General features: G+C 44.0%; 1 protein-coding gene across 4 annotated transcripts in view; it reads left to right on the top strand.

Annotated features, from left to right (window-relative positions):
• Positions 1 to 14,901, top strand: part of SFXN5 (sideroflexin 5) — a 114,564-nt gene that overhangs the window by 43,213 nt on the left and 56,450 nt on the right. For all 4 annotated transcript variants that reach the window (XM_085314627.1, XM_085314624.1, XM_085314626.1 and 1 more), the window contains 5 exons: positions 1,181 to 1,235; positions 3,311 to 3,336; positions 7,746 to 7,799; positions 11,499 to 11,555; positions 12,902 to 12,967. In XM_085314627.1, coding sequence (XP_085170753.1) covers positions 1,181 to 1,235; positions 3,311 to 3,336; positions 7,746 to 7,799; positions 11,499 to 11,555; positions 12,902 to 12,967 — 258 coding nt within the window. The remainder of the gene's footprint in view (positions 1 to 1,180; positions 1,236 to 3,310; positions 3,337 to 7,745; positions 7,800 to 11,498; positions 11,556 to 12,901; positions 12,968 to 14,901) is intronic.

The following is a 14,901-nucleotide window of genomic DNA, read 5'->3' as shown; positions in this document are numbered from 1 at the left end:
AATTCAAGATTTCTTTGGATTTGGCATGCAGACTTGTATCTACAAATACCTACAAATGAGGGAAGAGTTTCCTGGTGTTGCGCATTACTGATGCCTGTTCACCGCATTCAGGGGAGATATGTCAATGGAGTTAGTGGAAGTGATGCTAGAACCCATCATTTTAAAAATAAAGTTAAATAGCCTGCCTTCCCKGAGTGCACGTCGTTAATTTTCTAATACGAATGACTCATTTTTACTCTGGAAGCGTTGAATGCTGCTTTTGAAATCTGTTAGGGCGTTCGTTGGGAACGGATCTTCCCCTCCTTCAGAAGCGTTGCTGCTCCCAAGCACCCSAGGAAAGGGCGGCTCTACTCGTCCAGCTTTCCGATTTCCCCCCCAATCCCCGTGCAGAGAGTGGTTCCCATCCCGCAGCAGTTAGAGCTTGCGTCAGATGAATTCAGACTTAGGACCAGGTTCAGGGCAACTCCTGTAGGGAGGTAATTTAGCCCTTGYGTCTTCTGTGGCGTATGAGGAGTCGGATCCGCCGGCTGCAGCGAGCGTTCGCCGTGCCTGCGCTGCTGACTCGTAGCGAGAGGGCTTAGGGCTCCGTGGCACGAGTGGTTTGAACTGACTGACGCCCTCGTTCCCACCAGAAGAAGCAACTCTGCCCGCCTGCCTGCTTGTGCTCCCCTCCCTCGTGCCGGGAYGGAGGCTCTCCCTTGCTTTGGGCGGGCAGGCTTTCACCCAGAGCGGCAAGCCGCACCTCAGCGGAGGCGCTGAAAGCAGTTGAGGACAGAAAATAGATTTCCCTTTTCCCCCTCTAGAGCTGCCTTTTCCCTGCTTGGGTTAAGGCACRGTGGTGGGTGGTCTTCGGGGAGGTTGTGCTGCCAAGCAAGAGACACTTCTATATTTGGGGCTCTAGTGTTGTTAGGCACTTGCACTAAATTATGTCAAGCATCTTTAGAAGAGACGGGAAAACCAGAAGTAGGAGCAGCTTTTGTGGAGACTGCTGAACAATAGCTGTCTTGAGCGGAGCCGTGGAAGCACCGGGAGCACGCTGCTGTGCTCATGACAAGACGTACCGAGTCCCTCTCTGCTCTCTGGTTCAACATGCTGTTCGGAGAGGCTGCCTGCCCGCTTCAGCGCGCCTTGCCAACTGTTGCTGTGCCTTCACTCTGTCTGTTTGCTGACTGTTTTACAGGCCATCATACATCCCGATACAAACGAGACCATCTTCATGCCTTTCAGAATGTCAGGTACAGTATATACCCTTATCGGGGAATGATTCATCTTTACTGGGAAGTCGTARGAAATGTTGTCTTTTTCTCCTGCTTTTGCACTGAGTTCAGGCTAAGATCTCAGAATCATTCAAATATCTAACTCCCTTTGAAATCAAGGCAAATTGGGACCCTAAATACCCGTGAGAGAGCCAATGCTTAGTATTTTCCTCTCCTTCAAATATTTTGAAGTGGACTCAAGCTAATCTCCTCTCTGGTGTCCATCACAGCAGCGGTCATTTTGACTTTGGGGTAAATAAAGAAGCTTGGTGTCCAAGGAGCACCTTAGTGCTTTACTGTCCAGGGAAGAGGAGGGTGAGCCCTGTTTCTCAGTGCGCAGTGGTCCGTAGCACCGCGGCGGTGAGAAGCCTTGGCAGGATCAGCTGCGCGTGTCCGTGGCTCGGCTGCAGCAATGCTCCTTCCCCTCTGGAGACTGCCTTTTGGTGAGGTGCCTTAACTAGGCAGAGAGAACTAAACCATCCCCTTTTGCCCCCATAATAGGACCTTTTCCATGTTTCTGTGGGGATCATCTTCACATGATGGAACAACTTGGGCACCTGGGAAAAATAACAGGGTTGATGGACTCTCTTCTCCAGTTTTTTGAAGAAGGATAATTTTAAGGATGAGGTGCAGGAGAAAGCCAGGACTCACTACTTTGCTGCTTTGTTTATAACTTAAAAAAATCTTTTTTCCTCTCAGGTCTTTGTCCTTTTTGACTGTAAATTGGAGCCATAAGACTTAATTAAGTAATGTCAGTAAAATACTCTGAGACCTTCTAGCTGAAGTCGTGGAAATGAATTATAAATAGCATAAGAATTTACAGCCTTAATGGGAGAAAAATGTGAAATATTTGTGGGGTTTTTTTGTTTTTGTGAAACTCATTAAGGTTCGGTACACTCACTCATCTATTGTAGCGAGCTTTACTAATTTATACCAGTAGGACTAAAATAGTCCCTCTTTCCTCTGTTCCTCAGCCCAGATGCAAATATACTTTCTTCAAAGGGCTTCTGCCATATTGGTCTTTCTGCTTACCTGGAAATAAACGGGTTATCCAGTTGGAGAGGCTGGTGAAATGAGGAGAGTAAAGGAAGGAGGTGTCGCCTGGTGACGTGCTCCTGCTCCTTATCTTGCGTGGACTCTGCAGCTCGTTGGAGCACTCCACGAGTGCCTTTAGCACGCTAACCTGGTGGAAGCAGGGCCCGGCGAGAAGGGGGAAGGAGCAGGAGGCCGAGTCGTCGTCTCCTGGGTTAGCTAGGGTAGCTTGTAGGAGGGTCCGACGAGCAGCAGAGCTGGCACAAGGGAGGGAACAGATTGCATGACTGCGAGCGGGGAAGGGGGGCAGGATCTCCCCCTCTTGGTGGCAGCAAGCCATTAGGTCAGCTCGGTTCTCGTGGGACAGACATCCGGCTCCTGCTGCCGCTCCGCAGGAAGCAGCTCCTGGGCAGAGCTGCCCTCTCTTCGCTTCTGCTGACTGGACCTTACCCCCTAGCCCGGTCCAGTAAAACGATGCCCTTGGAAGTGCTGCTGTGACATCCTGGCACACAGTAGTTTTACTGGAATAAGTTTCAGATTCTAAATGAGGCCTTGGAAGTTCTGGAGTCTCCTTCTCTGGAGATATTCAAAACCTGCCTGGACRTGATCCTGTGTAACGYGCTCTAGGTGACCCTGCTTGAGCAGGGGGTTGGACTAGATGATCTCCAGAGGTCCCTTCCAACCTCAGCTGTTCTGTGAGGCTATGATTTTTGGGGAAACTCTTGCTGCACAACCCAAGAGAAAAAGAAAAAAAGGATGAGAAGGCCATTTGGTAAAATCCAGGAGTCTGTTCTTGCTTGTGCCTGGTGCTTCAGTTGTAGCTCCACGGAAGTTGCTGTGTTCACAGTGGTAGGAAGCTGGTAGAAGTGAGAGCAGCCTGTCTTGCCAGGTGTGGCTGGTACCCTAAACTAGCAGCAGTATTAGCTTTCTTAGGTGTGATTTCTTTCACCCCCAAACTGTCTATATTAAAATGCATGCGTTCTTTCTCTTTTTCTTTCTCTCTCTCTCTTTTTTTTTAATAGGTTACATTCCCTTTGGAACACCCATTGTAAGTATTTTAACATCTCTCCCCGCTTTGTTTGCATGTAACAGGAAATGCATTTTTTAGCACTTGCATAGAATTCTCCGAATTCCATGTTACTGTGTTGTGACAAATCTCACAAAAGGTTCGGCACCTTTCCCATCACACATTAGCAATGGTTTCATTGTGTAAAATATGCCCTATGGATTTAGACTGTTGTGCTTAAGGTTATTTCTCTATTTAACGCTGTTCACCCAGCCCCGCTTGCCAATCGCAGCATGTGCATGCACTCYGGCTGGTGGTGGGATTTTTTTTCTTGTGTGTGGTTTTTTTTTTTAATAACATCTTCAGCTTTTTATTTCTGTTCTGGAAAGGGAGGAGCAAGATGAGCTCCCTGCCTGCAAAATGCAACTTTTGCAACTCGGATTAATCTTCAGATGATCCCCCCTGACTTTGCCCATTTTGCAAGTCACTGGCCAAACGTGACGAACGTGGAGAGCGTCGTGAGGCCTGCGAGGTGTTTTCTCCTCTTCGTTCATTAGAGCCCAGGGTGCTTTACGTGGGGTTACTGCTAAGTGCGTTTTTTAGTTTGCACTTGTGTCTACGAAATATATAATTCAGGGGCTGAGGTGATGCTGATTCTATTCCTAATGCTGCCCCACAAGCTCATCTGCACGAGCGGCAGCTGTTAACTCCGTTTTGTGGATGGGGAACCTGGGGCACAGAGGCTTGCCCCAGATCACCCAARTTGGGGCCAGTATGTGGAGTGAAATAAAAACCTCCTCCTTCAAGCTTCCAGCTCTTTGCTCAGTCTATTAGATCACGCATGTTAGAACGTTTAAAGTAGCAAAAACTGCTAAATTTAATCTTCCTAAGCCCAGCGGACTGTGGCACAGTGCTTAAAGGTAGTGATCCTTTCCAAAATGCTGATAACAGGGTTGCTAAAGCCTAAAAACAGAAATCATCACTGCTGTTACTATTTGTTGTTGTATGTAGCATTTTGATGGTAACTTTGTATGGGGCATTTTAAAAGAAAAGGTTAAACAAAAATGAGTTAACGATCAAATTGACAATGAAATCGGCCCAAATCCAGAGCTGTCAGAGGAGCCGAGAGCTGTCAGATGAGCCCAATTTCACTAGCTGTAAAGGATAAACTGGAACCTCTTGTCATTTAGGGAAAAAAAAAAAACACCCAAACGTTTCAAATGTTAAAATTAAAATGTAACATTTATGCCAATCGATCTGTGAAATTTAGTGACAAAATTGGCAGCCTGCTCTAGCATAAAAACAGTTTGAGTCGTACATTTAACATAGGGGGATGGGATTTCCTCAAGAGAGACTTAATGTGCCTGTGGTTAGCTCTAGCCGAACAAACTCGGGTATCCGCGCCGCTGAAGCCGTGCTGCGTGCCAGCCCAYGAGGGCTGGTCGTCCCGGCTTCTCGGGGTCAGTTAAAACACCCTGAATGCTTTTTGCCCGAGACGCGAACAGATTAGGTATTTAACAATTTTTTTTTCTGTCTATCAGCCAACGCACAGTCCTATCAGTCTGTAGTTTTTCCCTATAGCCAATGCAAAATAATTTGATATAGTTTAGCTCATTGCACAAGAAATTAAGGTTGTGCTGGCACCATTCGTTCTTTTTTGGCCAAGCAGCTGCTCCCTTGATCCAACCAAATTACGGAGCTGTTTATTCCTGCCCTGTATTGGTCCATTAAGTGCAGTAGTACCAGTGTCTCAGGAAGCAGATTTATCTGCATTTACTTAATTCAGCCCAGTACACTGAGCAGTGGCAGGAGAGCAGAGGCTGTGTTTCTATTCCCAGCCGTTATCCACAGCTTTGGGTAAACTGCTTTTCTTGGGCATTTTTAAAAAAAGGAGGAGAGCGCTTCCCTGTTTTGAAGCATTTTGTGARTTGGGTGGAAAGGCAAGAGCGGTGTTACGAGGTTCCTGCTGTTTGACGGGGCTCCCAAAGCTCCTGCCCCAGCAGCTGACTGCAGGGATTTTAGTTTGAAACACACCTAGTAACGAAGGAATAAAGCGAATTTCTAGCCTTTGTCCTTTGAGAGCTGGACGGGGAGTTCAGGAGGCCTCGTTGGCTCTTCCGAACGCGTAGAGAGGCCCCACGGGTTGGTGCTGACATGGCATCAGCTTTGCAAAATGAGAACTCCCAGTGCTGATATGCTAAGAGGCTCTTCAGAGCTGACAGATGTCCGAGTGTGTTTAACCCTGGCTTTTGGGCCATTCACACCTAATAGGCAATTAAATTTTATAGTTGATGCTTTTCTGGGGTTTAGAAGCTTTTTTTATTTTGTTTTCCTTCTTAGTTATTTTTTCCCCCTGACAGTAATTAAAAGTGAAACTGTACATTTCTTGACAGACTCTTGCACATATGGAGAGTTTGCATTTAAACGTGCCTCTTTCAGTCATACAGATTTTGGGTGCTCTTTTATTTATTTATTTTACTCTTTCATTTTTCTCTGTGCTGAGCTTCAGCTGACAATGTTGTAGCTGCCTGCAGTCTTTCCTCTCCTCCAAAGTCTCATTAGCCCACTGGCTTCTGGGGCTGGAGTCAAACGCGGGGTAAGGTGGTGCATCGCCTATTGAATTAGCTTGGCTAAGAGCAGCAAATACGCAATTAATGGCAAGATCAGCATACTGAATGGAAGCAGTAAATTAGTGCAACTCGCGCAGGTTGGCATTCAGCCAGYGTACAAAGTAGCTGTAACTTCAAGAAAGACTGTAGGAGGAAAAGCTGGAGGAGGAGGAGAAAGGGAAGATGATGTAAATTAAATCAGGCCTCCCAAGCCTTTTATCCTTTTGTTTGTTGTTATTTCTTTTACGTCCTTAAGCATAAAAGTTGCCTTCCCTTTAACTGATGCTGCTGCARATGCGCAAAGATCGTTTTAGCTGATCCTTCTTTGTGGCAGATTCTCTGGGCTGGGACAGGGAAGTTTCCTTTTGGCTCAGCTTCTGCAGGAAGAAAACTAAAGCAGCTGGTCCAGACCAGAGCCTCGTACCCTTTCTGCCCAGACGTGCAAGTGCCTCAGACATCCTACTCACTAGTGTGCTGAAAAAGAAATCTAGTTAAAATAAGTTGTTTGATCTTTCCTTTTATGCTTTTAGCAAAGATGCAAAATACTTTGTTACATGAATACCATTTTACGGGAAACTATCAGAAATGTAAGGAGCTAGAGGGGAGAAAAAGCCAATAATGAGAAGTATCACATCTTACCTGTTCTTGCCTGAGAACGCATCCTCCTGGAAAGGTGTGTTTGGGTTTGTCGTTGGGAGTTCCTGTGCTTGGCATCTTGTTCCTCTCCTTCAGCTTCGCACTCCTTAAGGGGAAGGATAGCCACAAASTAAGGCAGGAAAGGCTCTGGCAATGCTGTATTGAATATTTCTGGTGGAAAAGACATGGGACCTTTAAAGATTAGAGAGTGTGTCTGTATTGCRTTTTGCAGTGTGTCCCAAGATGCCCTCAGGATGTTCAGGCAGCACGCCTGGGTGCACGGCCCCAGATGCTGCRAAGGGGACCTTGCAGAGCTGTGGTGTCTCACATCCACAGGCACCTGCAGCTGGCCAGCACCTAACCAAACGTGTGGGACAGGCTGCTTTCAGCCTCTTTGGGAGACACCGATCCTCAGGCTGAGCTCGTAACCCAAGCGGGAGTTTTTGCAGCTCTAAGTATGACGCATCAACAATTCTCTTATCTTAAAACAGAATTCAGACTCCTAAATAAGAGCACATGTGCTTCCAGGTGGCACTGCTGTCTTCAGATGTTCAGATCTGATTTCTTTCTTATGCTTGGAACAGTGAATGTGCCAAAGGAAAATAAGAAAACCCCCTTCACTGCCAATAGTAACAATTTTGAACTCTCATTAATGCAACATTAGAGTTATATTCTAGAAATACCTGGATTAAACAATTGATTGTAGTTTAATGTACTAATCTTTGGACAGTATATGTTGCCACACTCCTCTCAACGTGTGCTGCAAGCAAGAGTGAAAGATGAGAAGTTTAATGGTCAGCCACATCATCTGATTTCACCATTAGAAAAGTTAGGGACAGGGAAGAGTGAGGGGAAGTTCAGAGTTTTTTAAAAAAAAAAAAAAAAAAAAAAGACTCAATTTATTTTATATCTATATCTATATATGTGTGTGTGTGTATTTGTATATATATATAAATATATATGTATAAAGTATAATCACATTGCTTCATATTGGCTCAGGCAATTTTAGAAGCCCTGAAGAGATGAATCTGTTCCCCTACCCTGTTGCTCCTGGTCTGTACTCTGACTATTCACCAGGAAATAAACCCAGAAATGAAATTAATTTAATTGTGTCAGTAGAAGTAAACTTGCTGTTTTCATGCCTAAAAGAGCACTAAGAACAAGTCAACAACRTGTTTGTTAATAAGAACTTCTCTTCTCTTGCAGGTTGTTGGTCTTCTGTTGCCCAATCAGACACTGGCATCCACCGTTTTTTGGCAGGTAACACTCTTCTGCCACCATGCACTGAACGTGTGGAGAACGTGATGAAAAGGAAAGCTGAATTTGATTTGTATCTGCAGGACAAACTAATGCACATGACTTTTCCACATCAGCAATGCTTTAGTTAATGAGGAGATGATGTGGCTGGATGTAAATGGGAAAAGGTTTGGTAGGTTGGTSTGTGCTGTAAGCAAGCTGTTGGGCCTGCTTTATGGTGCCCTGCAATTTGTACCACCATGAACACCTTGTGAGGGAGATGCAAAATAGCACTTGATCTCAAAATCATCTTTTTAGAGCTTTTTTTTTGTACAGGTGTAAATGATTGCACAGTGTGTACTTCCATGGAAACATAGACCCTGAAGTTCATACATCTGCTGTTTTGAAGGTGCTCTGTCAAGTAGTAGGAGTCTACCTTGGAAAATTCCTGTTTGGAAGTACAATTTATTCAKAAGGCTGGGGCTGCAGGAGGAATTTCAGGAATAGCTGTGGGTCATAAAGGCAAGGAGCTTTGCATTCAGTGCACTAAATAGACTCTGGATAATAAATGGGGTTTATTAGTGTTACTCCCCAGTAAAATTCTGGGATTTAAGAAGAAGGGGAGGAAATGTGTGTATGAATGAGATACACCCATAGCAAACACTCCAATTAAGCAGTATTTCAGTAACAGCTGAAATGGCAAAGCAAGTTATTTTCAGACTTATTTTTAAATGCCAATGTCTTTTTTATTATCTACAGTATAAGTTATGATAGAGAATTATGTGGTTAAGGAATATCAAAGCAGGATAGGATCTGCCCACTGTGTTAGAAAGACTGTAGAGAACTGAGAAAATATAAGTATATCCTGGTTGCTTGTGCCTTGGTGTATTTAGCCGTAAGTTGTGGCTTCGGATGCTGAGAGTAGGATTGTGGCTGGAGATACCTAGAAATGTTCACAGATTTAAAGGACAGTTCTTAGCTCACCTGTTTTTAGACTTTTCTTCTAAGATAGAAGGAGAAATCACCCTTAAGTGACCCTTTTGGAGAAGTCACTCTCAAGTGATTAACAAGTGAGCCAGCCCGAGCAAATAGTTTGGATGAGGTGTCTTGTAAATGGCTTAAATTAGGAGAGCGTATTTTCTCCGTTGCTGCGTAGTGAGTCTAAATGCAGTCGGTGGAACCTTTCAGCTTTAGAAGGGTGGAATAATCCTTTTGGAACTGGAAAGAATATTTAAAACACAAAATCAAAAATCAACTTCAAAGAGACATTAATTAACAAAATACACAGACTTCAAGTTCCAAGCCAATTTTAGAACAGCGTTGGTTTCACTGGGAGTTAGATGTGCTAGGTAGAACTTGGCAAGGAATATGTAAGAATCGAACTGCTTGACAAACTGTCAGATTTTGTTTATGGCTCCTCAGATATGATCAGATGCAGATCTAGCCCACTTGAGAGAGAGGTCGTAGCAGGCAAGTCCAGTAACTGTAGACCCACTGAGATGCTGCAGTTCAATTAGTGGTTCTCAAACTTTTCCAGGTCATAACCTGCCAAATCCATCATCAAACCAGACAGCCCTAAATCAGAGTGCTATTTTGGAGGTCCTACCTTAATTTCTTATTCCTTCTCRCTTCAAAAATATGACGAATGTGAAACTCCCCAGACAAAGAACGCTCATACCTCCCCTTCAGTATTCCTACTTTTATTTTTTCTTCTGTCTTCCCTCACCATCATCTTTCTGATTCTCTCTCTCTTTCCCTGTGCTTTTCCCCCTCCTATTCTGACTCCTTTCTGCTTCTTTTCCCTCTTTTCTCCTCTCAGTCTTGTTTCCCAGGTTCTGAGCAGCAGCTGGAGAAGAGCAGCCCTAAAATGCCATACTTTAACCACAGCACCCTGAGTACCCATGTTGCAGTACAGGGCATGTCAGGCCCCAGGCCGAGGTAAGCAGTCATCGGAGCAGCAGTGGTGGACTCGCGACAGCATTTTGAGTCCCGCTGTTGCTGACCAAAGYGGGCATGCTGGATGCCCACCCCCTGCTAGTCCTTTAGGAGAGTGAACAATTTACCAGCCTTGTCTAGCGAGTGTAAATAGAAAGAATTGCAACATGCAGAGCTATCATCCAAAAAGCTCTGAAGGGTGTCAGGCAGCCAGCCAGGAGGACAGTGGAATTCAGGAATGGGTAGAGGGGATATTTCCAATGTAGAGATCACCGAGGGTGGAAAGAATATCTGAGCAGAACATCTACATCTCTCTCTGAAAATGAGATTCATCTCAGTAAGTAGTGTAGGGTTTTAGGACTATGCATATGACTGCATTAACAAGCAGTAGGGTCTACAGGAGGATCTAATGCYCATGATGAATGCATTTCAGATGGCTCTAGCCTGATCCTATGGACCTGAGTTACTTGGCAGTTGAAGTGCCTTAGATGCACTCATAGCTTAACTTGATCAGAAGGGAATGCAGGGCATGCATGTTGAGATACTGTGTTATTTGAAGCAGAGCATGGGAGGGTGAGTGGGGACAGGGAGGAGATACACTTCAAAAGTGGACTCTTGACCTGCTAATGTCGATGTGCCCTGTGACTGCTCTGAAATGGGTCTGCGTTCACAGTGAAACCCTGTTTCTGCTTGCCTTATGGTCCTGCATAGGAGCAGCACCATCTTTGCTCTTTGGGATTCTTCAGTGGAAGTTTTTAGAAAGAGGAATTTTCTAAAATCTCTCTTGAAAATTGAGACAGATTTCCAGCACATGTTGGCAAGCTGAATTCTTTTTTTTTTTTTAATTTATTTATTTTTGTTCAATTTAAAGAAARCAAACAAAAAAGCAAGCTTTTCTGGGTCAGATGTTCCTAGATAGAATATTGTGATTGGTGGGGAGAGCATACTCTTAGGCTTTGACTTTGCAATGACTAGGTAATCCCCATGTTATAGTTGTTGTTTCACTCCACATCATGACTTTTCTCGCTCTCCACTTTTCTTTTCCCGCTTCTCGTCTCAGTTTTGACCACAACTGGAGAGAAGTCAAGTTCTATCAATAGYCTAAACTGAAAACATGATATTTGTGCAGTGGAAACCACTGTTTTGYTTATGTTCCTAATAGTTGCTGTGGATAAAGCCCTTCAGGAGTGTGGCGCTACTCTTCCCTAGCTACTGACATGTTTCTTCTATACTAAATCCTTCTTCAAGAAGTTAGGGACAGAAATACCAATTTAGTAGCATCTGTRTCCCTAAAATGATGCACTTGCTCAGATGAAGCATCCTTTGACCCCCTGTTTGAGAACCATGGAGCTTAATAAATGACTGAAGAACAGGCTGCTGGACTTAACTGTTACATATAACAACTACTTCTAAAGAATTTTCTGAAACAGTGTTTAATATTGAAGTTGTTACCAAGCACAGTCCCCCACTGACACTGCATTAACAAAAGGAAAAAAAAGGTTTTAAGTAAAGATTTAGCTTTTAGATTGCTTTTGCTCACAATTTTAAAGATTGTTTACAGCTAATTGTTTATTTTCATGTACYCATGTTTGCAGTTGTGCGTGTGCTTGTGTACGAGTTTAGTGCAGGGGCATTAGATCAGGTTTAATGTATAATACACAAGCCTTAAAAGAAGTAGCAAGTCATGAGCAGGTATGAAGTGAGAAGTTTTCTTGTGATACTCCTGCGTTTATAGATTTATTCTTGTAAAGTTATGCTTATATCTCCCTCTTTTTGTTTCCTTTTTAGTGGTTGAATCAGAGCCACAATGCATGCGTCAACTATGCAAACCGAAATGCGACAAAGGTGAGGAGACCCAACATATGCAGTGCCTGCAGCAAGGCTGATCTGTTTTGACACAGAAACATAAATCCTGTCTCTTTGCTGTTAATAGAAACTATGGAGTAGGCACTGTGATGAATTTATAGATCGGCCATTCTTCTATACAGGATTCAAATTTTAACTTAGGCTGGAAATGACATGAATGTTTTGGTTTTACTCCAGTTCCAGTCACCAAAACTCCTCAGCGCTTGGTACAGATTAGRGGCTGCACTATGGAGTATTGCTGGTTGGAGTGTAAGTGACACTAGCAGCAGGAAAAAAAAATCTAAATAATATCTACCTGCAGTGTATTACAGTGGTATGTGAGAGAGGGCTGTGATGTTTCACAGCCTTCAATCTGTAACTTCAAGCAAGCTTCAGGCACCTGACAGCAGGGCTGGGGTCAGGCTGGACTGAAAATCTCTTTACCCTTTGGGTTGGCAGAGCTTAGGGGAAGCYTACCTGTGAGCCCTCATGGTATCCCTATCCTGCACACCAAATCAGATGCTGTCMTTTCCAAGAGTATATAAATATTAGATTTCTGGGTTACAAAACTCTCTTCTGCGTTATGTTTAATACCCACCAAGATAGGTAAATGTCCTCGTTTTAATTTCAGATCTTGAAATCACCCAAGACACATAGGTAATGCTGGCTCAACAGTAATTGCCTTTGAGCTAAACCAGAATATCATTCTAACTAATATGAAATGATTTAATTTGATATGTAAATGAGCAAAAGCGAAATGATAGCTTTTTGGATTTTCATACAGCAAAAGAAGGCTCTGTGATCATGCTTGCATCTTTTAAGGACTTTACATACTCTACCAGCAATAATCCTGCAAATGGTGCCACAAAAGTGAAGTGCTGCTGTTTCTGCTCTCTTCTCTTCATCACTTTTGTGTTGTTTCATTTCTTCTTGGGATGTTGGAAGCTCAAGACAGGAAGCTGAATTGGAAACCGTCCAGCTCATCAAGATAACCTTTTGAAAATGTGTATTCAATTTGGAAAGTTTGGGGTTCATCGTTAGTGCAGAAGAGTGCTCGTGTTTTAACTGTTTGCTAAATTACATTTACATACTTTCTTTAAGCTGAGAATATTATAATTTTTTGGTGTCAATTAATTTTCCATTACATTTAATCTTATTCGTGAAGCTACAATTTTCCTTGGTCTTGCTACTACTAGATGACAGACCATGTGTCACAGAACAATATGACAAAGTTAGACCTGTCTCTGGGTTTAAAAAAAAACAAAACTAACAGAAAAAWCTTAGTTGAACCATTTTAATAACTAGAAGTTTGTTTATTAAAAGTATGTTTGTTTTTCTTTCCAAAGCCTTCTCCGACATCCAAGTTCATCCAAGGCTACTTGGGAGCTGTCATAAGTGCTGTCTCAATAGCAGTGGGTAACGCTTTATATCTATATATTTCACTACTAACTGCTCCCTTACAGTAGTACTGCAGTGATTTTGAGATGCTTGTTTGAATTGCCAAGCATGTTTACTTTAATTGACGTAAATCAGTCTGCATAACAAAAAAATATCTTAACCATGAGGTGTCTCTTTCCATGCCTGCCCAAACTTTGCCACTGAAGGAGAGTTCTACCACTGACTGCTTACATGTCTTGCACTGTGCACTGCTTGGCTCCATGCACGGGAACTCTGAGTCTCTCCTTACTGTTGGGCAAACTCGCTCGCATTAGTATGCAATTAATTATCCACATTTGCAGTAACTTCCATTGAATTAGCCTGGTCCAAGTTAATGTCAGACTGAGTGACCTTGAGGCTGCAAAGAGTGACAGTGTGACAGCTGACATGCCAAACAGACTCAGGCTTTTGGAAATATTCCCCTGGTGGGTCAGCACATTTGCTTAAAAGAACAGAAATGCTCAAAGTGGAATCTACCTGTCAGCGTGGAAGCTGAAATCTGTGTTCAAGTTGTAGCTGAAGTCTGCTGTAGTAAACAGGAGCACTTAAAAGCTAAAATCACTGAAATTGTGACTTTGTGGTGTTACCATCAGGCTTAGATTCCCCAGAAGYGCAAGTGCTTATCTTCATCGGGGTCAGCTAATTCCCAAGGAGATAGRTATGTTTCTCAGAAGCAACTTAGATGAATTACTTCTCATGATGGGTTTCCAGTAGGCCCCTGTGATGTATGRCTGTGCTTTTTTCTGGTGGAACATTAAAGGTTCCATGACAATTTTGACTTTTCACTTTGGGCAAAACTGCTTCTTCTGTCTCGAGCCATAGACGTCCTTTTCCAGACCTTCCGCAAACACTGTRCCATGGGAAGAGGTCACCACTCAGCCTGCTTACCCCTGCTCTGCTTCTGGGAACCACGCAGGTTGCATCCAGGTTCCCTAATCCACCCTGGAGAAAAGTCAATATGGGTTTATTTATAGAGCATTCCAAGGTAAAATATATGCTTGGAGCAGACTTGGGATTGYTAGCAGAATTACGGAGACAGGAGCTACTGGCTGGGAATTGGCAGTGAGAAGTTTGGCTTATTGTGTCCTTAGCAGAGAGCAGAAAGTTTGCAGACAGTGTGTCTGTGTGTAGCTGCTGCCCGGTGCACCCACAGTGACTAGTAAATCCARTGTTCAGATCTCTAGGGTCTCCAATTTCCTCTGAATAAGGGGCACAGAGTTGATAAAGTGCCTTACAGCGTGGACTGGAAAGCACTGATTTTATTCGATACTCTTCTGCTTGATAGTTTCCCCTAGCACTAGCTTTGCTGGCTTACTCGTTGCYGCATTACCCCTCTGCATCACTGATGTTACATCTTCACTGCAGACTGACCCAGACTTGTGCACCTTGACTAGCCAAGCATTTGTGCAAGCGCCCCCCTGTCACAGCCCCACGTAGATACATCCACGCTAACTCCACGCTCAGGCAGCTATGAGACATCCGAGTCCCTGTCCCACCATCCTCAATGCTTCAGTTAGCAGCAGTTCTTGTTTCTTCATGCACCATGGGAAAACTTGACTCTTTTCCAGTCCTTAGTTAGAAGTTTTCCAATTTTGTGAATTTAGCAAAGCACTCCTCTGTGATGTGCCCATGCTGGTGCTCGCAGCCTGTGGTCTGGCCACTAGGAAGGCCTGGCTCCAGCCAAGGGATGGTCGTTGACTGCACATTGCTAGCATTAATGCTGCTCTCCATTTTGGCAACAGGGGCAGGTAGAGGTCAGGAGACAGAGGAGGTGATGTTGGCAGAGCTTTGTCACCCTCAGGCGCTGACAAGCTTTGGTAAGGAACCACTCATGCTGCAACGGAAATGGCCGTGCTGGGACAGCTGATACAGGTTTCAAAATCTCTGGTTCCTCCTATGCTGCCTGCAA

Source organism: Rhea americana, unplaced genomic scaffold (genome assembly GCF_003343005.1).
Source record: "Rhea americana isolate MKP2758 unplaced genomic scaffold, rheAme1 scaffold_41, whole genome shotgun sequence".
Taxonomy (NCBI): Eukaryota; Metazoa; Chordata; class Aves; order Rheiformes; family Rheidae; genus Rhea; species Rhea americana.
Note: the sequence above shows the minus strand (reverse complement) of the source record. Positions and strands in the feature narration are given on the sequence as shown.